This window comes from Heterodontus francisci, chromosome 20, assembly GCF_036365525.1.
Source record: "Heterodontus francisci isolate sHetFra1 chromosome 20, sHetFra1.hap1, whole genome shotgun sequence".
In the NCBI taxonomy this organism is placed as follows: Eukaryota; Metazoa; Chordata; class Chondrichthyes; order Heterodontiformes; family Heterodontidae; genus Heterodontus; species Heterodontus francisci.
In genome coordinates, this window is record NC_090390.1 from 57,318,682 (window position 1) to 57,340,943 (window position 22,262).

General features: G+C 42.2%; 1 protein-coding gene across 4 annotated transcripts in view; it reads right to left on the reverse strand.

The window, feature by feature from the left end:
- Positions 1–358: 358 nt before the first annotated feature.
- LOC137380657 (deleted in malignant brain tumors 1 protein-like) overlaps positions 359–22,262 on the reverse strand; it is a 52,501-nt gene continuing 30,597 nt past the window's right edge. Inside the window, exons 6-10 of one of the 4 annotated variants that reach the window (XM_068052823.1) lie at positions 16,439–16,589; positions 14,348–14,556; positions 9,093–9,243; positions 2,247–2,447; positions 359–721 (exon numbers count right to left, since the gene is read on the reverse strand). In XM_068052823.1, the coding sequence (XP_067908924.1) occupies position 721; positions 2,247–2,447; positions 9,093–9,243; positions 14,348–14,556; positions 16,439–16,589 (713 nt within the window). In that variant the 3' untranslated portion in view covers positions 359–720. Of the gene's footprint in view, positions 722–2,246; positions 2,448–9,092; positions 9,244–10,021; positions 10,247–14,347; positions 14,557–16,438; positions 16,590–22,262 lie in introns of those variants that run through there. The other 3 variants (XM_068052824.1, XM_068052826.1, XM_068052825.1) reach the window with 3 other exon arrangements.

Sequence of the window (22,262 nt, forward strand, 5' to 3'; positions counted from 1 at the left end):
AACCACCAATGACAATGCAAATTGTTCACCCAGCTAAGCTTTGTGTAAAATAAAGTAGATAATAGGAATGTGTTATGCAACACATCATTTATTGTTTTATTAGTAGTAAAAGGTAACAATCTATTTCAACAACATAAATATTTTTGCAGTTCGAGGCCATTCAGGATTAAACAAATGAATTCCAACCATTGTGTTTTATTCTCAGTAAAATGTAACAATGGACCATTAAGGCAGCATCATTGAGACACTGCCCATTTGTAAATTATTCTCATTTAGTTTAGCTTAATTACAGCATCATTATAAATCATTTCAGAATCATTTAAAAAGTTTTAAACAACTCAAGTTTTAACTATGATTATTAAATAATTTTAACCAGCTATCAAGTTTTCTCCATAGATAATCGATGGTTTACGTTATCTACCTATTTATCTATGGTTTGTTACATGATTGGTAAACAGTGTTAAGTTTGATAATTTTGTGACTGTTGATTACTGTGATAACTTCATAAAAGCAAAGGTGCATGAATTGGAAAAGAGTGGAATTCCGTATATTATTTTTTCATCTTGGTGATTGGCTTGCTGGGAATGATGCCTTGCAGCCACTGATGAGAATATTTTCTCTGCTGACTCCTGTACAGTGGTAACCAATCAGTGAATGTAACCAGAGGCAAAAACAGGAAAATGGGCAACCTGGATTCAATAGTTGTATTCTATTGCCAGCCCTGCAAGATATTTAAAGAATTATGTTTTCAATCAGTTACACAACCATTTGATATATATTTTAAATTTTCAAATAACTAAACTTAATGCTATTGTATGCAATAAAGTCCTAAAGCAAATTACAATGGAGAATCTTACCAAATAATTACATACTGAAAATTAAACAAGTGAGAGTAATGGTACTAAAAATACAAAGCATTACTGTGCACTCTGCAAACTTCATTTCTCAGTTTGCTATACTTCTTGGTGGCATAAATCTGTCCTTCTGAGATTAACCGAACAATACTATGGATCCTTGAGGGTTACAAAGTAAGCTGCTTAACGTATGATTTAGATAGTACATAAGCTAAAAATTGGGCTGCAGTTTCCATGCAACAATCTAGCTGGGCCTGTGCTCTGCACCTCCAAGCTCTTGTTTGCCTCCCCAACTCACTGGACTCCTGATTCTCCTCATGTTCTGCTTCCTCTCTGCCCCTCCATGATCTTTATCCAGTCCTCCCAGCTCTGAATCTCCCATAACCCCCTTGCCCCTGTACTGCATACCTCCACCGCCAGGCTCTTGCTCCCTGCCCCACCATCACTACAGGCCTCCTGATTTCCACACGCCTCCCCCACCCTGACCCTGTTCTCTCCACACACTCTCTTCTCCCCCATGAACTGAACCCAACCCCATGTACTCTGCATTCCACCACCCCTTGTGCTCTGCTCCATCTGGAGTCTGCAAAGTTTAGTTCCTGTCTCTTATAGCTACCTGCATCAGCTGCCTTCAGCGCTAAGGCGATATCCAAAAGGCATGTACACTTTAGATACTTCAGAAGTTAAATAATTCTCTGTTGATAGTTTACCTAATGGTGGCTGTTTGCAATTAAAGCTCATTTATTCACACAGAAAACAACATGCTAAGTTTTACATGTAACAAATGAATGTTGTGTAAGAATTCTCAGTTTAACATTCAGTTCTATATAGCAACATTTTATTAAAGGAAACAATGTCCACACAGATGAGTTGTGATGGAACAAGAATTAGGAACATTAACAGAAATCATGATAACATGCGCAACAATGGTGCTGGAGACCTGCAGCAAAGGATCTCCAATCCATTTTCTTCTCTGCGTGGCATTGTGAACAAGTGATCGCCAGATGCTACAGAGAGGACTATTTGGCGAATGTGCCCCCATCATTTCTTTATTTAAAGATCTCTTCAAATATTCTTGTGATGAAATTAAAACTGGATTAATTAATATGAAGCAAAATGGATGGAATCCTGCAAAGATCCATAGCAGCTCTTTGAAACTAGTCATACCTGTTAACGTTTCAGGTCAGTGACCTTATGTCATCGTCTCGAAACATTAACTCTGTTTCTCTTTCCACAGACGCTGCCTGACCTGCTGAGCATTTCCAGCACTTCCTGTTTTTATTTCAGATTTCCACCATCCACCCTATTTTGCTTTTGCATACATGTTAATTCATTTTCCTTTCATTCTAATTGAAACTGCATTGAACAAGCCAAGAAATCCAACAGACTTACTATGAAATGGAGAAGAAAAATGCACTAAAGCCACGTCCCGATGAATTGGAATCAGAGACAAAATGAACGAGCATGTTGTTGGTCGATGATGTAAATATTACGTTTAATCCACTACATATTTTTCCAAGCAAAGGCGAAGCTTCCGAAAACCCATCATTAATTTGAATATATTCATATGAGCAACGTGGTGAAAATTCCAAACTATGGACAGAATGATCATAGATTGAAAATGTATTTTGCAGTAAGCCATTTTTTCATCATCAATTTACTTTATAAACTATGCAACACATATTCATGTACATGCAAACACCATTTAGGAGACACCAGACACTTACTCTAAACATAAAGAAGCATGGAATAAGAATCAGTCATTCAGCCCAATCTTCCCACAAATAAGATACAATTTTCCTTAATATGGATGCTACCCAATTTATTTAATTTCCTAAGAGAATATTGCTGTAATATTTCTCCCTCAACTTTAATGTCATTAAGAAACGCACTGGAATATCATTCTAGCTACAATATTCCATTGTTCAACCCTGGCTGGTTTCTTTCTACTTCTGATTTTGTAACTGTGCACTCAGCATCATTGCTCCCAAAATAAGATTTTTTCATATCTTGCAACATTCTGTTTTGAATTTGGGCTTAAAACGAATTTCCACCCTCATGTGAGGCATTGGTTAGAAAAATCTGCTACTTTCCTGCAACACAACATAAGGGGACTTGTGGAAAATTAACTATAAACCAATGATTAAGACACTCCCTCTGGAAATATGACTCATCAATCAGTGAACTCAAAGATTGATGTGAAGTTTGACTCAGGCACAATATTGAGTATTGGTGTTTGCCTTTACAAGATGAAACAAAGCTGCTAACAGTTTATCTTCCTGTCCATCTCTAGCTGGAGACCGTATAGCTATGTAAGAATCAGCATCTTTTCTTACTTGGACAACTCAAATATTCAAAATTAATTGTCCAGCCTTAACTTGTTGTGGTCAACAAGTCTGACCCAGTGAGAAGTTGAGTAACAGTTCCCCAGAGAAGACTGAAAATTTGATGTAATGCAGATCTTCTTTCTCAATGGCAGAACAGAGAAATACCACAGGAGTGAAATTCAGTTGGTAGCGTCTGTTTTTTGGATGCTGCAACGCCCCTTAAGATTCCAAATGGTGTTCACTGTGAACACACAGACTTCTGACAAAGTGCACTGGATGCCATATCAGTAATGGAGTTAGTGTGCGTGAGCTTAACATCCACAGGAGGTATGCAGAACAGGCAGATCATGACTTGTGATGATGATTTGACACCAGTGCAGCCATTTTAAAGCTCCACGCTCTAGGCAACACCGTCTCTTAACCTGGCACAATGGAGCATGAAGGACTCCACTCCTCCCTCCCCCAAACCACGTTATTTAAAGGGTCATCAACAATGCAGAGGTTAGTTGCTGGTTTATTTCTTCTGGCTGTTATTACACTATGACACATTTTTGGAGCTTTCCATAGTTTCAGGTTTCAAAAATCCAAAGGGAGTGCTGTGGTGGCAGGTACTGAACTATTTTTTGTTTCCTTCAAAGCTTTGGCACAAACCAGTTGCTTCCAGATGTGAATGCACTAGCAGGCCTTCCCTTTGGAATGAGCATGACTGGGAGAATGAGCAGAGTCCATGCAGAGCAAGACAAGCTGCTGGTAGAGGGAGGAGGAGGGGGGTGGGGAGCAGAGTAGAAGGTGCAGCTGGTGTGTGATCATACGCACCACAACATGCAGGCCAACACCCAGTATGCTAGCAGCAGTACATGATGTATTCATTCTGTGGCAGTTTTCTGTGCCAGCCGTATTTCAGCCAGCACGGCAAACCAAAGAGTGCCTACAGGGCGATAAGGGCTATTTGCTGATGACTCTGGTTCATAACCTGCGCACATGTGTGCAGCTTGTATATGCTGAGAGCTATGCTCCCACAAGAAGTCTGATAGTACTGACCACTGGTGTCCTAAAGCAACAATTCCACTATTTGAACTGCTCTGGAGGAACCCTGCAGTATTCGGCTGAGCAGCTCTCAAGATTTGTGGTTGTTATGATCAGGTGAGAAAGGGGTCTAGGGTTCCCTCATAGCCTTCACCTGGTCTTACCGTAACAGGGTTTAATTTTAAACACACCGTGTTTTTAGCTCCCCCTTGGTGAATCCTTGTTCACTGCTTTCCAATTGTAAGGCAAAGAAACCAGACAAACAGGTTTTCTAAGGTTTAAAGAAGAAAAGTTGAAATTTATTAAACTTAACCTCTAATTCGGTTAACGCCTACGGATACACGACGGCCCATGTTAGCATGCATACGCGATAAACACACATGCAGATAGAGACAAAAAAGAGCAGAAGAAATAAAGTGGAAAAGTTTGAGGCAATATCTGAAGATGGTCTTGGTTACTGTTCTTCGAGCTCACTGTAGAGTCCTTAATTGTAGGTAGATCCTGCTTTTCATTGGGGCCTAGTATTCTTCTTAAACCTTGTTCGACATAGGAGACTTTTCTGTCTTGACTTTCACGTCTTCAGTGGATTTGGAGTTCCATGAGAAACAGATGGGAGCAGACAGGAGAGGCTGTGGTGAGCGAGCCAGGAGAGGTATTTTCAGGCCAGGAGCAAACAGTCTCTCTCTCTCAAACTGTCCGTGCAACTCAGAAAATCTCAGGTTATCAGCAGGTTGGTCATGTGACTAGCTAGTTTGACCACATCTGTTTGTGGATTCGGCCATCTTAGCAGTCATCCTAGAATGTGAACTTCGTCACCTTCAATGTCTGGTGATTAAAGTCCATTGTGGGTTGAATGTGTCAGGGAATGGTCCTTTGTCTCCACAAGCACTGTCTGTTAGTATGTAAATGTTTTTTCCCAGCCAAGGCTGATCTGCTAAACAAGTCTCCAGCAACAGTTAAAAATCAATGTTCATGTGACAAAATTAATATGCCTCATTCTTGGCAGGTGGGCGTCTGCATGACATGGTAGTATGCATTTATCATGATAAAGGAACAGCGCTTGCCATCAGCTATCAGGCAAGAAGTTCAGGAGCAGGAGTACAAAGGCTGTACATGAAGAACTATTCAAGTGCATTGCCAGTAACTTCAATGCCAATTCTCCGTTTAATAACAGTCCATATTCCTCACCTTCCCTCTATCACTGACCATCACATGGCCCTCTGGGCCACAATGCAAAAATAAAAGCCAACACATCATCCACTTTCCAATCTAAATTTATAAATTAAATCATGCCATATTACATGCAAAATTTAATGGATCACCCTTGTGCGTTCCCTTAGCATTTAAATTCTGTGTGCTTTTGTCAGTCCGAGACCTGCTATGAAGTCCTACCACAGTGGCTGCAGCATGGCTGGTGGAAGGCTGCTAACTTTCAGTGGAGAAGATTACATCATTGCAAGAGTTTCTCAAGGTAGTGTCCTAGGCCTAACCATCTTCAACTGCTTCAGTAATGTCTTTCCCTTCATCATAAGGTCAGAAGTGGGGATGTACGCTGATGATTGTGCAATGTTCAGCACCATTCACGACTCCTTGGAGGCCGACCTTGAGCAGCTCTGGACCTAAAAGGCACGACTTCAGACTGCACCATCTCAGCACAGGTGACAGCCGTCTGGGCTGGCTGATAGGCATTAGCAAAGACACTGGTGGAGTGGCAGTTTTTTAATTCATTCAGAGGATGTGGGCATCACTGGCTGACCAGCATTCATTGCCCATCTCTAATTGCCCTTGAGAAGGTGGTGAGCTACCTTCTTGAACTGCTGCATTCCTTGGGGTATAGGTGCACCCACAGTGCTGTTAGGAAGGGACTTCCAGGATTTTGACCCAGTGACAGTGAAGGAATGGCGATATAGTTCCAAGTCAGGATTCCAAGTCTTGGAGGGGAACTTACAGGTGGTAGTTTCCCATGGATCTGCTGCCCTTGTCCTTCTAGGTGGTAGAGGTTGTGGATTTGGAAGGTGCTAGGCTCCCCCATCATTGAGGATGGTAATATTTGTGCAGCCTCCTTCTCCTGTCAATTGTTTAATTGTCCACTACCATTCATGACTGGATGTGGCAGGACTGCAGAGCTTAGATCTGATCCGTTGGTTGTGGGTTCACTTAGCCCTGTCTATTGCATGCTGCATCTGCTGTTTGGCATGCAAATAGTCCTGGGTTGTAGCTTCACCAGGCTGACACCTCATTTTGAGGTATGCCTGGTGCTGCTCCTGGCATGCACTCTTCATTGAACCACGGTTGGTCCCCCGGCTTGATGGTTATGGTAGAGTGGGCCATGAGGTTACAGATTGTGGTTGAATACAATTCTGCTGCTGTTGATAGCCCACAGTGCCTCATGGATGCCCAGTTTTGGGTTGCTAGAGCAACCTTGCCCATGTTTGACCCGTGGTTTCCTTGCCCATGTTTGACCTGATGCCATGAGACTTCATGGGCTGCAACTTCATGGGGTGCAGAGTCAATGCTGAGGAGTTCCAGGGCAACTCCCTCCCCACTGTATACCACTGTGCTGCCACCTCTGGTAGGTGTGTCCTGCTGGTGGGACAAAATATACCCAAGGATGGTGATGGTGGTGTCTGGGACATTGTCTGCAAGGTATGATTCCATGAGTATGACTATGTCAGGCTGTTGCTTGACTAGTCTGTGGGACAGCTCTCCCAATTTTGGCACAAGCTCCCAGATGTTAGTAAGGAGGACTTTGCAGAGTTAACAAGGCTATGTTTGTCGTTGTTGTTTCCGGTGCCGAGGTTGATGCTGGGTGGTCCGTCCGGTTTCATTCCTTATTGACTTCGTAGCGGTTTGATACAACTGAGTGGCTTGCGAGGCCATTTCAGAGGACATTTAAAGGTCAACCACATTGCTGTGGGTCTGGAGTTACATGTAGGCCAGACCAGGTAAGGACGGCAGATTTCCTTCCCTAAAGGACATTAGTGAACCAGATGGATTTTTACAACAATTGACAATGCACCACTAGACTTTTAATTCCAGATTCATTAATTGAATTCAAATTCCACCATCTGCCATGGTGGGATTTGAACCCATGCCCTCAGAGTATTAGCCTGGGGCTCTGGGTTACTAGTCTAGTGACATTACCATTATGCCACTGCCTCCCCAAGTGTGGGAGGATGAATGCTTTCATACTGAGAGAGGACAGAAGGCCCATTATCCAAGGAGCAACTGCCACTTCCCTGGTGCAGCACCTCAGCAATCCTGTTGGAGGACAGATTGCTGGACTGCAGTTACATCCTGGACGCCCCTTCAGATACTGGTCTCCAAACCATGACAGCAGTAGCCAAAGATTCCACTGCTGTACTCAGATGCTGGGTAACTGCTTCTTGTGCTGCAATACAAGCAGAGACTTCGGCCATCAGAAGCTGCCTCATGGTTGGGTTCACAAGTTTGCTGATGGGGCTGGCCACCAGTTTCATGCTGGAAAGGATGCAATGCCCAGTTGGTGCTGGCCTGCTCCAGCTCCTTGACAATGAGCACAGACTTTCGGCAGGCTCGCCAATGCACAGAACACGTTGGTGCATACACCTATCAGCATTTGTCTATAGGCCGGCCCATCAAATTCCTCATCTGAGCTCTCTGCAGAACCCATGTGTAAACTCGCCCTCCAGCAAGCTGGCACCTGCTCTATCCTTGCTCCTTGTTTTGTCACCCAGTTTCTCACCACATGCAGATCCTGCATCTAATCTATTCTCTAAATTATGCAGTGTCAGTGTCTGAGCTGAAGGCCATTACTATGAAATTGAGTGCTGTTGTGTCTTCATCATCACTGTTTTCTTGCCCTTCTTAGACTGCCTGGACAGATTACAGTTCTTCAGTATTGGAATGGAAAAATGAATGCCAATGTTGTGGTGTGGAGAGAGGAGAAAGTACGAAGTGCATGCTTACACCATCTGCAGCTTGTAAATCAAAAGAAAATGTGGGATGAGAGGAAGGTGGTATGGGAGGAGGAGGATTAGGTATGTGGATATTATCATCTTCAATGGATTTGGCCTCACCGGTGGCCACAGCCTCAGTAATGGCCAGTATCATTTCCTCCATGAGGGTTAGAACATGCAAGTATGCCTGACCTCCCCTCTGGTTTCTTCCTGCTGTCTACGGTTTTGTGCCACATTCTTCTGCAAGAGAGAGGGAAGTGAGCCAGTGAGTATCGTGCAATCTGTTTGGATGGTGTGGCTGCTCCTGGTTGAGTAGCTGGCAGCATGTGAAAGCTGTGAGACCTGGCTGTGAGGCTTACAATAGTGCTAAGTTTGTGAGAGTGAGATAAAACCTATATGTGTTGGGTATGAGTCCTGATTGATAAAGATTGTTGGTGAGTGAGTTTTGGGGTGTGGTGACTTGAGCAGTGGCTGAGGCTATTGGTGCAGTTGGTAGGTTGTGGCATTTGAAGGTTCACTCACTGACCATGACTACTTGTGTGAGGTAATTAAACTTCTTGCGGCACTGCAAACAGGCCCTTGGGGCTTAACTCCAGGTATTGTCCTCCATAGATATCTGCTCCCATTGTTTTCTCATTATATGTCTGGAGGGCCTTCTGGCCACCTAAGAATTCAGGGCATCTTTCCTCCTTTCCACCTCTTCCACCAAGACCTCCAGTGTGTTCCCGCTCTCTCCCATGGTCAGCCATTCTTTATACTGTCCCAGTTCAAGTTCAGTCACAGTCCAATTTAGCCCCCAAACTCTTCTGTGGGTCAGTCTTCAGCTTAAAACAACTCATTGGGAGTACTGATGCCCCTTAAGTGAATCCATCAGGATAGTTATTTGGCAATAGATACTTCTGACAATATCTACAGTTAAATGCTTAAGTGGAAACATTGTTACTTACTCAATATCAGTGAAAATCACAGTTATTGTTTTGCGGTTGCTCACACTTAAGTACCAGTTGCATTGTGCATTATGTGGATACTGGTTTGGATAATGGGGGCTGTGAAATATTCCATTGTCAGCCGTTAAATGCTCATCACACATATTTTGACCTAGTAACAATGAAGAGATGACTAAATGAGGAACAATAAAACAGGCATTTTTCCTCTTTCAATAATTTCACCTTATTTCTTCTCATGAGGATTTTCATCTACATCCTCCACCCCCCATCCCCTACCCCCACCCCCTACCCCCCCACCTCCGAGGTATAGTTGGATGACCACTGCTCAAGCTCTTGTACCTCACTCATCCAGCTTATATTCTTATTTGAACTTTGACCGTGAGTGCTAACAAGAAATCTCTTGGGAAGAATATTGTAAAGGTATTAAAGAAACACAAGATTACTGCTCTTGGTTATGCAATATTATTGTCATGCACATTGGAAGTGCATGGAGAGAGAGACAGATTGACCAGAAGGTGAAGCTACATGTAAGAGCAGGCATTCCAGCAAGCCAGAAAGTGCATACCCTGCTGAAAAAATCCGACATCCACATTATATAGCAGAGAGAACTGGAAGTGACCCAACATCTTCAACAGAACTTTCAAGCAAGAGAGAAATGTACAATCATCTCAGGCCTGCAACTATCCAGAACTTGAATCTCAAGAGAATTCAACAGATTTATCGTAACCTTTCTCCCCCACATAAATCAATCTACCTCTTTCCCTCCTCTATCTGTTTCGTGTGTGTGCGTGCGTGTGCGTGTGTGTGTGCATAAGCACGCGTGAGCGAATGCGTGAGTCAATGAGGTTGTGACAATTTCGGGATAAGGGTATTGATCAATAAACAATTGACTTTCTGTTTTTAAAATCTACAAGAAAACCTGTTGCTGTCTGTTTATTTGAAAAATAAAACCCAAGGGGCTAAACTCTTAACATAAACACACTTCCTGCAGTCAGGTGGGGAGTTGAGCAGTCGGGAACCACCCACGTCACATCAAGTGGCCATAACATTATATTGTTCTATATTGCTTCATTAAAGTTCTTCAGTGTGCCTTTGAATAAAGGTGACTAACATATATACAGTAGCTTTATTTGCTCTTGGTATTTCTTGACCTGCTGAAAAAAATAATTAAGTATAAATTAAAATTCAGAAATGGTAGTAAATGATCATAAACAAATAATGATAATACGTTTGACAGATATAAGGCCGATTTATATAATTGTAAGTTTTTCAACCAGGGCATCTTGGTAGCATTGTACTTCTCAAAGATTTTGATCTTTAAAGCTATCAGACACTATAAAGTGAGTCAATGTAGGTCAGAAAGGCTTTTAAGCAGTTTTCCACATGCAGGCCTTTCCTTTGCTCCAGGGCCCGAGATTAGAGTGCTGGTCTCTTCCCAGATCTTGGATTAATCAACCAGAATTGTAATTTTCACCCTGTTGTTATCAAACTATAATTTCCAGGATGCACATCAACAACATACTTCACATAATAATCTGCATTACTACTGGGCTGAGAAGTACAAGGGGCTTGACAAATTCTGTGTGTGTGTGTGTGTGCATGAGAGATGCATGTCAGGAATTATAGCTCAGACTCTTTTCTGGTAGATGTATCATTCATTAGATACATCACAACAACCTACATCAGATGACAAAAGGGCCAAACGTTTAGAAAATAAACAATGGCTAGGTGTGAATGAGAAGGAAAATATCAGAAATGAAAACCTGTTTTCAGTATTTTGATGAGTTCAATTTCATATTGACGAATTCTGATGTATTCTAGTTTCACCCCTTCCTATCAAACTCGAATCTGCAAAGTGCTCTATAACAACCCAAGTTACATGAGCACCAATTGCACAAATTATTAAAACCTGTGAGGTATGATTAGTGAAACAACACTTTAAAAATAAAATATTACGTTTTTCTGGAACGTTATAGGGTTTAACCTATTAATTACATTTTTAGCTGGAGATTTTTTTTTATACCACAGCAAGACTACCTCAGGTTGCAGGAAGAACTCTAAATATCTATGTTTGTACTTTTCCACTCTCAAAGTAAGAAAGGTGGATTTTGTACTGATCAAAGAAGGTTTTGTACATGGATCTGACATGCTTTCTCTGGTGAACATCTCTATTTATCTCTGTAGGACCATTTCAATGGTCCTGCTTGCAATAAAACTGGGGCCATTATAATCCTCAGGGACTTCCCACCACTGAAGTGGATAGCTATCCTCACTGGATTCAACACAGTCAGCTCATGAATATCTTGAACGTAGGGGCTGACTGATAGATTAAAGTGCATGTTCAATAAGTCAATGGTCACCACACATCTGCTGCTGAAACCCTCATCTTTGCCTTTGTTACTTCTAGACATGGCTATTCCAATAGATTCCTGGCTGGTTTTCCCTCTGTAAACTTGAGGTTATCTAAAGCTCTGCTGCTCCTAGCCTTACTTACACCAGTCCCATTCACCCATCACCCCAGTGCTTGCTAGCACTCACTGGCTCCTGGTTAAACCACACCTCAATTTTAAAATTCTCATCCGTGTTTTCAAATCCCTCCATGGCCTCTCCCCTCCCTATCTTTGTAATCTCAACAACTCTCTCAAGATATCTGTGCCTCTCTAATTCTGGCCTCTCGAGCATCTCCAATTTTAATCACTCCACCATTGGTGGCCGTGCCTTCAGTTGCTTAAGCTCTAAGCTTAAGCTCTCTGCCTCTCTAGCTCTCTTTCCTCCCTTAAAATGCTCCTTAGAATCGAGTTCTTTGACCAAGCTTTTTGCCATCTGCCTGAATACCACCTATGTGAATGAGTGTCAAATTTTGCTCATAACACTCCTGTGAACTGCCTTGGGACACTTATTACATTAAAGGTGCTATCTAAATACAAATTGTTGTTATCAGTGACATGTCTAGCATTTTTATCTTGTGTCAACTGTATGTTCCATTGCTTCAGCAAATTTGCTTTTTACAGGAATAGGCAAAATGCTGTCCCATTCAAACTGCAGTAAACATCAGTACACATGTTGCAAGTCCCAGATAAACTTTGAGCATTGCCACAAGTGATCTACGAATAAGAATCAAAATATTTGTCTGTGCAACAAATATTACTGAGCTGCAGAGGCCAGTGTCCAGTTAACTTGCTAGAAAGGTACTACTGCTGCAAGAAGTGAATCAATACAAAATATCATGAAATTTATTCATTCATGTAACCATTGAAATAATTTGGTTTCATTTCACACAATTTTTGAAAGCAATAAAAAATTGACTTGTGTTCATAACATCATATACCACGATATGTAATTGCTATCAGCAAGTAAGAGGATTCTTTTTAACAGGAACATTATATTGTATATTGAACAATTTATTATCATTACTATGTTGTCACACCCACACAATACGAACTTATGAACTATAAAATGAACTATTAAATAAACCCGAAATGGACACTTTTCTTGCAAACAAAATGGAGTTAAGAGGTCAGGTGACTTTTCCTTTCCTGCCAATACACATAGAACTATAAGAACCCTGAGCTAATTTTCATGTCTGCACAAATCTTGGAGAAGTCAGTAAAATACAAAGGATCTTTCTGGACACATCCCTGAGCAATCATTAAAATGCAAATGACCATTTCTGTGCTATTGGCTGCATTCCTCCAACTAGTTAGGTTAACAATGATGTTGCAGACTTTTTGACTCCAAACTCAAATTCCAAAGAATGGGTGTGAAAATTTCAACTTTAGCAAAATGCAATGAGGATGAATGGCACTCGGAGTCCATTATCTAACAATGGCCTCACCATCAGAAACCATTTATGAGGACAATGGAAAAAGAAACAATGGTCACTTGACAGAAATGAGGTTTCTGATAAGGAGCTTTAATAAAAGCATATTCTGGGCAGATAAAGGAGTTCTATCTATGCCATCAACGAGAAAGGAACCTGCCTAAGATTATCAGCTTTGAACTACAGGTAGGCAGAGACTGGAATTGGCTTTGAACTCCCTACCTGAGAAATTGCACCAGGACTTTGCTATTGACCTTTGGCTGGAATATAACAGCTATCTGCAACAGCGCATTCATCTTCCTGAACCTCCCAAGTCTTTCTTCAGTGAACAAGGGAAAAGATGACAAGCCTGCACCGTTTCAAGTCTTTACCCCGGGGAGAAGCAAGTTTAACAGCAAACTCTTTAAATCGTCAGACCTAATGCATGTTATCTTTACAATGTCTATCTTTTCTTGAGTGTGTGTGTATCTGTATGAATGTGAGAGTGGGGGTTGTGACTATTTCGAGTGATCTTTAAAACTTAAAAGAAAACCTGTCAGTTGGCTGTTCTTGAAAATTAAAGCACTCAGGGGTTAAAAAAACACAATTAAAAAAAACACTGTGTTCAGTCAGTCGAGAGGTAAAAAAGGGGGAACCATCCCTGTCATCTCTCTCCTGTCCGTAACACTGTACAGAATGTTGCAAGTGATTACATCCTGACGATTCTTTCTCAGGGAAGCATTGAGGTACGTTGTTTGCTCCTGGAGTGGATTTGTTTCATTAAAGTCAATCACCTTCAATTTTGTGGGGAAGGTGTGGGGTCGGGGGTAGTTCTGGCTTTCCACTGTAAGTCTGGTGAAATGTATGGAGAAATGTTGCAAACAGCCATTTGCAATATTTCTGCACCATTTACACGACAAATCAGTAGAACTCCATGGAAATTCTATCTGATTGTCTCACTGGACTAGAGCAGAAATTAGGAGCTTATTTTTCTACTGGATTTTGCAGGTGACTGCCCAATGACATTGGTGATAAACAAGTCAAGAACATCTTTTTCCACTTTTATTGCAACTTTAATATAATAAAATGTTGCTGAAGTTCAGAGAGCTGAAGTTACGGAACAAGGATGAGCAGCAGTAACTGAAGGCATGTTATTATGCAAAGCAATGGCGGTGGCTGGTGCAAAACATCTCCAACTCCTTTTTCTTCCTGTGTGGCCTTGGAAACAAGTGATTCCCAAGTGTTACAAAGAAATTTGGTGAATATGTCCATAATTTCTTGATTTTAAAGTTCTCTTTAAATATTTAGTGATGAAATTAAAACTGGATTGTATTAACATGAAGCATTATGGATGGATGATACTTGATGGCTTTTTGAAATTAGTCATACATGATAAATCATTTTCCTTCCATTCTAATTAAACTGCATTGAACAATACAAGAAATATAACACTTACTAATAGTCGATGGCTGTGTGGTGTACTTTGCTTTAAAACCACCACCAGTTGCACTGTAATCAGATCTAAAATAAACTGTCATATTGTTTGATGATGATGTAAAATATGGGTTTGAAGGATGGCATACTCTTGCAATCAATATAGAATCTGTTGAAGGCCCGTCATATATTTCAACATAATCTTGTATGCAAGCTTGTGACGTTTTCAGCCTGGGGAGAGAATGATCAAAGATTAAAAATATTTTTAACAGTATTCCTTTTTTCACATGATGGGCTGGATTTTGTATTCCCACTGTTGGGAGCGGTGGCGGGCATGGAACATGTTGTCCGTCCCCCACGGGACCTGCGCCGTCATGATTATGTGGCGTGTGGCCATTTTACATATTCACAGCGGCCACCCCCACCACCAATCACGTGGCAGCGGGGGGCCTCGGCGATGACGTTCAAGGCATCACCTGTTGAAGGAACAGGTGCTGGCGCCATTTTTAAAAGGCTACCAGCTCTGCAAACAGTATACCATAACACAGAGTTCACCCCTTCACCCCTACCCATCAGAGTGCACAGTAAACCCCGTCCGCCCCCCACCCATCAGAGTGCAGAGTTCACACCTTCCTCCGCCCACCCATCAGAGTGCAGAGTTCACCCCTTCCCCTCCCCACCCATCAGAGTGCAGAGTTCACCCCTTCCCCTCCCCACCCATCAGAGTGCAGAGTTCACCCCTTCTCCACCTCGGTGGCACCAGCTTTCGCTGGACAGGAAAGTGAAGATGCGTGAGTGCCACACATTGCACTGAGGATCGGGAACTGAAAGTAAGATCGCTACAGTTTATATTATAATTCATGCAAATACGTTATTTAAATATGGTAACTCGGGTCCTGTTGTAGAGCAGCGGAGGTGCCACCATAGAACTTCCCCATCATCGGGAAGATCGGGCCTGACAATCATGGTATCAGGTTCCGGGGTGGGAAGGGCCAGGAAAATTGGAGCAGCAGCGGCCGCCACAGAACCTGACATAGTGTTGGGAACAAAATGCAGCCGGATCAATTTACTTTATAACCCATGCTACACTTATGCATGCACATAATGACATCATTAGGAGATAGTGGACACCTATCCAAAAAGTAAAGAAGGGTGGAACAAGGATTAGCCATTCAGTCAGGCAGCCCATCCTTCCACTGATAATATGCAATTTTCCTGAACATGGATACTACCTCATTTATTGAATCTCCTGAAGGAATATTGTTGCAATATTTTTCTTTGACATTTAATATAATCAGGAAAGACACCAGAATATCTTTCTCGCTATAATTTCCAGTGTACAACCCTGGCTGGTTTCTTTCTATATCTAATTTTGTCACCGTCTCCTCAGTACCATTGCACCCAAAATAAGATTCTTTCATTGATCATAACATTGTGATTTGAAATTGGCCTAAAGAGATTTCCACCCCCATGTGAGGTTGTTGGAAATAAGGCAGTGGGAAAACTGCAACTTTTCTGAAACATAAACATGAGAGGATTTGTGGAATATTCCCCATAAACTAATTATTACTCCACTTGAAAATTTGACTCAAGCATCAGTGTAGTCAGAAAGATGGGTGTGGAGTTTGACTCAGGCGCTGTATTCAGTTTAGTGTTTGGCTTTACAGGATTAAACGGAAGCTGATAACTGTTATCTTCCTGCCCATCTCCAGGTGGAAGCTGTACCGTGGTGTAGGGATCAGCAGCTTTCCGTACTTGGATTACTCAAAAATTTTATATTGATTAATTGTCCAGCCTTTACTGATACTGAGATGTTGAGTTGTATTCAGCTGGTAGCACCCACTGAGAAGCTGAGTGACAGCTGGCTAGAAAGGAACTGATTTCGTGCATCATAAATTGAGTTTCTTTTGCTCTTGGAAGTTTGTTATAGCACAGATCTTCATGGTCACCCCCTTTCATTGAGAAATAGAGAACTAATACCTCTTCTGTAGGGTGGACTTCAGTTTAAAAGTACCTAACTAGAGTACTGATGCCCCTTAAGTGAATCAATCAGGAATAGTTATTGATTCCTCTGCATTATCTACAGATAAAATGTGTAAGTGGAAACACTTACCTAAGGTAACCAAGATCCAAAATTATTCTTTGGCCATTGTCCACACTTATGTGCCAAGTGCATTGTACATTATTTGGATAGCTTTCTGGATAATTGGGGCTGGTAAATGAGCCATGGTTACCTCTAAGATGCCCTCCACAATATGCTCCAGCTGGTAACAATGAAGCAATGAGTAAATGAGTAATAATAAAACAGGTATATTTTTCTTCCAATAATTTTGCCTCCTCACCTCTGCTGAAGAGTTTCGCCTCTTGCTGTGGTCTATGTCCTGTTTTCTTTTCCTTGTGCTTACTAAGACTTCAGACATCAAGGCACTAACCATGCATCAAGGGTCAGTGAACACTTAAATTGTGGGTTTCTTTATTGAGGGTGATAGCACGGCATTATGGCCAAAAAACTTCTCTACATCTCTGGTCTATTTGGTGATCAGCAGCAGATTGAGGATGAGACTCAGTCAAATGCTATGTTACATCATTTTCTCTCTTGTAAGGTGTACTGAAAATGTAACAACACTCACTTAAAGTTGTACTACAATAGTATAGTTCAATAGGCACTGGTCAGCCTCTTGTACCTCACTCAACTTGTTAAAATTGAGCTGTGACAGTGGGCTGGATTTTATTCACCCGCTGCTGGGAGCGGCAGGGGTGAACAAAATGGCGGCCCACACGTGCGGGCTGCACGCCGCCATGCTGCTGTGAGGAAGATTGCGACAGCCCATGTTAATGACCCAGTCGGCCCCCCCCCACCCCCCAAGCACATGGAGGGGGCAGGCTCTCCAATGCCAGCCATAGCTTCAGCTGCCTGTGCACAGGTGCTGGCACTGTTTTTAAAGGCCAGCCAGCTAATTTAAATCTTTAAAGTTATACGCCCTACCCCCCACTGTACTGATTAAAAATCTGCTGCCCTTTTCCACCCCCCCCATAACAATAACATCAATTATTTATCCTCTCCCCCGCAAAACACTTACCTTCCACACTTGACCTTCCCCCCACCCCCCACCCAACTGAACCAAGTACCCAGGTCACCCCTTCCCACCATCCCCTACATGAGTGATGTGAATTTGACCCCGTCACCCCACACCTCCTCCCACACTAAAAATCTTAAATTTCCCCCTTTCCCCACCACTACGGCACCTGCTTTCCCCAGACGGGAAAGTGAAGGCACATGAGTGCCGGCTGCCGCTTAGAAGTTCGCAGCCCGACCATAAGATTGCAGGTAAGTTTATTTAAAAGTATGAATTCTGGTTATTTAAATATTCAAAGCCGGGTCCCATCGCCCAGCGGTGGGGAGGCTACCACAGAGCCTCGCCGCTGCCAGGAAGATTGAGCCCGGCCCACCCGGCGTCGGGCTCTGTAGCTGGCTGCTACCGGAACGATCTTCTGCACACCACCCCCCCGCTACAGAGCCCGATGTCGGGATCTCGATAAAATCTCGGCCAATGTGTGTTGAGATGCTCCGTGACTGTTGGGGACATTGCAGCTGAGCCTGATTTTGGCCTTAAATTCCTCATCCATGTGGTTGGTAATTCTTATAAGGCAACAAAATTGTCTGGCCTATTTTCATAAAACAGTGAAACAAAGTCTAATTTCTATCTCTCCATCACAGTGAATATTCAGAGGTTATTTGATTGTAGGGAGCAAGAAATCTTTACTCAAACCTCAAGTTTCTGAAAGAACTACAAATATTCATGCTTGTACTTTTGCCCTTTCTTCAAGGAAAAAAAAAAGTTTTGTATGGGCCAAGAGTCGAATGCTAATAGTGGAACCTAGATTATGTTCCAATTTCAGAAAAACTTGAAAAACTGGAACAGTGTGACATATCTGATCAACCTAATCTAATACCCATTCTCCAAGATTCGTTTTCATTTCATTATTCACATCCATTTTAGTGATATTTATAACATATTTACATCAATATCAACAAAAGGACGAGGGACATTTGTATCATATCATCAAGTGTAATTAATACTCAGGAACAGTATTCATTGATCATTAACAAATAATGATAATGACCCAGATTTTGTGGTCAGTGGCGAATAAACAGCTTTAGCCATTCATTACAGTTACAATTGCTTATAGACGTTCTATGGACTTTTGCTTTGAAATTTGTGGTGATTAGAAATCAATTTCAGTGCTATCCTTACAGAAGATCTTGGACCAGTGTGAACAGTGCAAGCAACTGTGGATTTGCTTAACCAATCAGATGGAAGAATTCTTAATAAGACACATGGGTTTGAACCAGGAAATATAAATTAGAATATTTAATTCAATGCCAAATCAGGTACAGAGAGTGGAGAAAAGAGGAAATGAAAGAGTGGTTTCAGACAGAGATTAAAAGAGACAGAAAGAAAAAGTTTAAAAATTTAATTTTTGTTTTTTTAAAATCTCCAACAATAATTTAATTCTGCACACATGTGAAAGTTCATTTATAGTGCCAGAGAGGTTGTTTATGAGTAATTAAGACTTATCACACTGTTAAAGGGTAGTTACACTGGAATGGATAAGCCCTAAATTTATCGGGCATGTTTAGTGGATATCTATCACATAAGTACTTCAACTTCACATGGTTCCATTTATTTGAATGCTGAGTCTCTCAACAATCCAGTGAAGCTTCTGGATCAGGATAACACGGACAGCAATTTCCTGATTTTGGCATTTTATTGTGAATGTTCACCCGAAATAGCTGTTCGATTCACTGTTTAATAACAGTGAGCACTGATAGCTTCACCATTATTTTTACCGCAAATTCTAGGCCAATATATAAGACAGATATAGATCAATTTATATAATTCAAAGGGCTGGGTTTTACTAGGCCCCCGACATCGGGCTCTGTGGTGGGGTAGGTGGGGGGCCTGAAGATGGTTCTGGCAGAGGCCCGCCACGTAGCCCAATGCTGGGAGGGCTGGGCCCGATCCTCCCAGCAGCGGTGAGGCCCTGTGAAGCTACCACCCCCACCCCCCCCGTCGCTGGGCAACAGGACCTGGATGTAAATATTTAAATAAATAAACTGAATACATTTAAATAAACTTTTCTCTGATCTTAGGGCCTGCCGCGATCTTCAGTGTGGCAGCCAGCACACCTACTCCTTCACTTCCCCATCTGGAGACAGCAGGTGTGACACTGGTGGAGGGGGGGAGGATGGAGTTAAGAGTTTTTGTGCGGGTGGGGAGGGAGTCAAATAATCAGAATGAGTGTAGGGGATGGTGGGAAGGGGCTTTAAATTTTAAACTTTGTACTGTCTGGGAGGGAAGGTCAGATTTCAAAGTTAAGTGTTTTGGGAGGGAAAATACTTAATGTCATTGGTATCGGGGGGTGGGAGGGAAGAAAGGGGCGCTAGAAGTTTTATTACCGCAGTGGGGAGGTGGTATTTCTTTAAAAATTTTAATTTGCTGGCAGGGCTGGCTGCCCTTTAACAATGGCGCCAGCGCCTGCGTACAGTCAGCTGATACCATTGCTGCCGTCAGACAGCTCGCCCCCTCCCCATGATTAAAATGAGCCGCAGCACAGGAGATTGCTGCGGCTCTGCGGGCCACCATTTATTTTGCCCACCGCCGGGAGCAGTGGTGTGCTCTTAAAATCCAGCTCAATGTTTTCCATCTTGACTTCTTGCTAGCATCAACAACTTTCAAAACTTGTAGTCATAGAGAGATACAGCACTGCAACAGGCCCTTTGGGCCACCAAGACTGTGCTGACCAATAACCACCTGGTTATACTAACCCTACATTAATCCCATATTCCCTACCACATCCCTCAATTCTCCTACCACCTACCTACACTAGGGGAAATTTACAATGGCCAATTTACCCACCAATCTGCAAGTCTTTGGCTGTGGGAGGAAACTAGAGCACCTGGCTGAAATCCACAGAGTCAAAGGGAGAACTTGCAAACTCGGCACAGGCAGTACCCAAAAGGGAACCCGGGTCGCTGGAGCTGTGAGGCTGCGGTGCTAACCACTGCACCACCCATAGATTAGAGCCCATAGATCTCATAAACTCATCCAATGTAGATTAGAAATGTTTTTAAGATGTTCCCCCTGCACAACCCTTTCCTTGTCTCTGGGGCCTGGTGCTAGAGTGCTAAAATGTTAATAAAACTGGGGTGCCTAATTCCTGTTGGCAAATCCTCTGGTAACTGAAGTGTTCACCTTGTTGTTGTTGAACTATAACTACTAGCAGGTACCTCAAAAAACCCACTCACACAATAATCAGCAGGATAAGTGGGCTGGAAAGTTCTACACACGGTAAAAAAAATTTGTGTGGGGGAGAGCTGCAGCTTAAGAATTATAGTTTTCACCCATTTCGAGTGGTACTATAATATATTAAATGTGTCGCAACAATCTGCGTGACATGACAACTGAGCAGAAAGTTTAAAAAATAAACATGACGGGAAAAAAGTCAAAAATGAAAACCTTTTGCAGTATTTTGTAGAATTCTAATTCATGTTGACAAATTCTGATGTATTCTAGTGTTTACTGTTTCTTATAGATGACAATATGATGAATGAAATTACAACATCTAGCAGAGTGTTGTTGAGAAGGAATCGAAGCCAACTAAGAGAAGTGTTCAATACTCCAAATGCACACAGCAGACTCAAAAGAACACACTCCGACGATGAAGGTGTGACGGAACAACAGGACAACAACCAACACATTGACAACATGCCTGTAAACCCAAAACAGCCAAGGGTGACATCCATATCCCCAGAAGGTTATACCATAACAAGATCTGGAAGAGTTGTGAACCTCCAAAACAATTTATGGACTCTTAAGCTTCTACACTTGTTAAGTTCATAATATCTGTCCCTGTGTAAATAATTTTGACGTTATCTAATTTTATGTCTTTTTACTTGTAGCATATGAGACTTATCTTTGGAAAGAAAGGGGATGTTGTATGATTGCCTTTAAGAGTGATGTTCCTTTAAGATCTTAGAATGCTAATGAGCTAAGTACCAGGATGCAGTCACGTGACGACAAGCCTGAGTCACTCTGCAACTGTAACCCCCAGAGTAAGGTTCTGTAAATAGTTAGCTCTGTACTGTATAATAGTTTAGCTGTCATAAACCTTCAACCAACTGGACTCCACACATTTCATTTATGTTCCATCAGACAGCATAAAGAACTCATTACACTCGCCACAGAATTCCCAGCCTCTGACCTCCTCTTGTAGCCCCAGTATTTATGTGGCTGGTCCAGTTAGGTTTCTGGTCAATGGTAACCCCAGGATATTAATGGTGGGGGATTCAGTGATGATAATGCCATTGAATGTCAAGGGAAGGTGGTTAGCTTCTCTCTCATTGGAAATGGTTATTGTCTGGCACTTGTACGGTGTGAAATGTTACTTGCCATTTATCAGCCCAGCCTGACTGTTGTCCAGGTCTCATCAATCCTCCTTGTTACTTCCTCAAAAAATTCAATCAAGTTAGCAAGACACGACCTTCCCTTAACAAATCCATGCTGACTATCCCTGATTAATCCATGCCTTTCTAAGTGGCAGTTTATCCTATCTCTCAGAATTGATTCTAACAATTTACCTACCACCGAGGTCAGATTGACCGGCCTATAATTATTTGGCCCATCCCTCACACCCTTTTTAAACAATGGTACAACGTTCGCAGACCTCCAATCCTCTGGTACCTCGCCTGTATCTAGTGAGGATTTGAAGATGATCCCCAGAGCATCCACTATTTCCTCCCTGGCTTCTTTTAACAACCTGGGATACAATCCATCCGGCCCTGTCATGGATAGATGAATCTGTGACAGATTAGTGAGGATGCGGGTGAAATAGATTAGTTCCTCATGTTATTCTCTTACCACCTGCCACAAGCC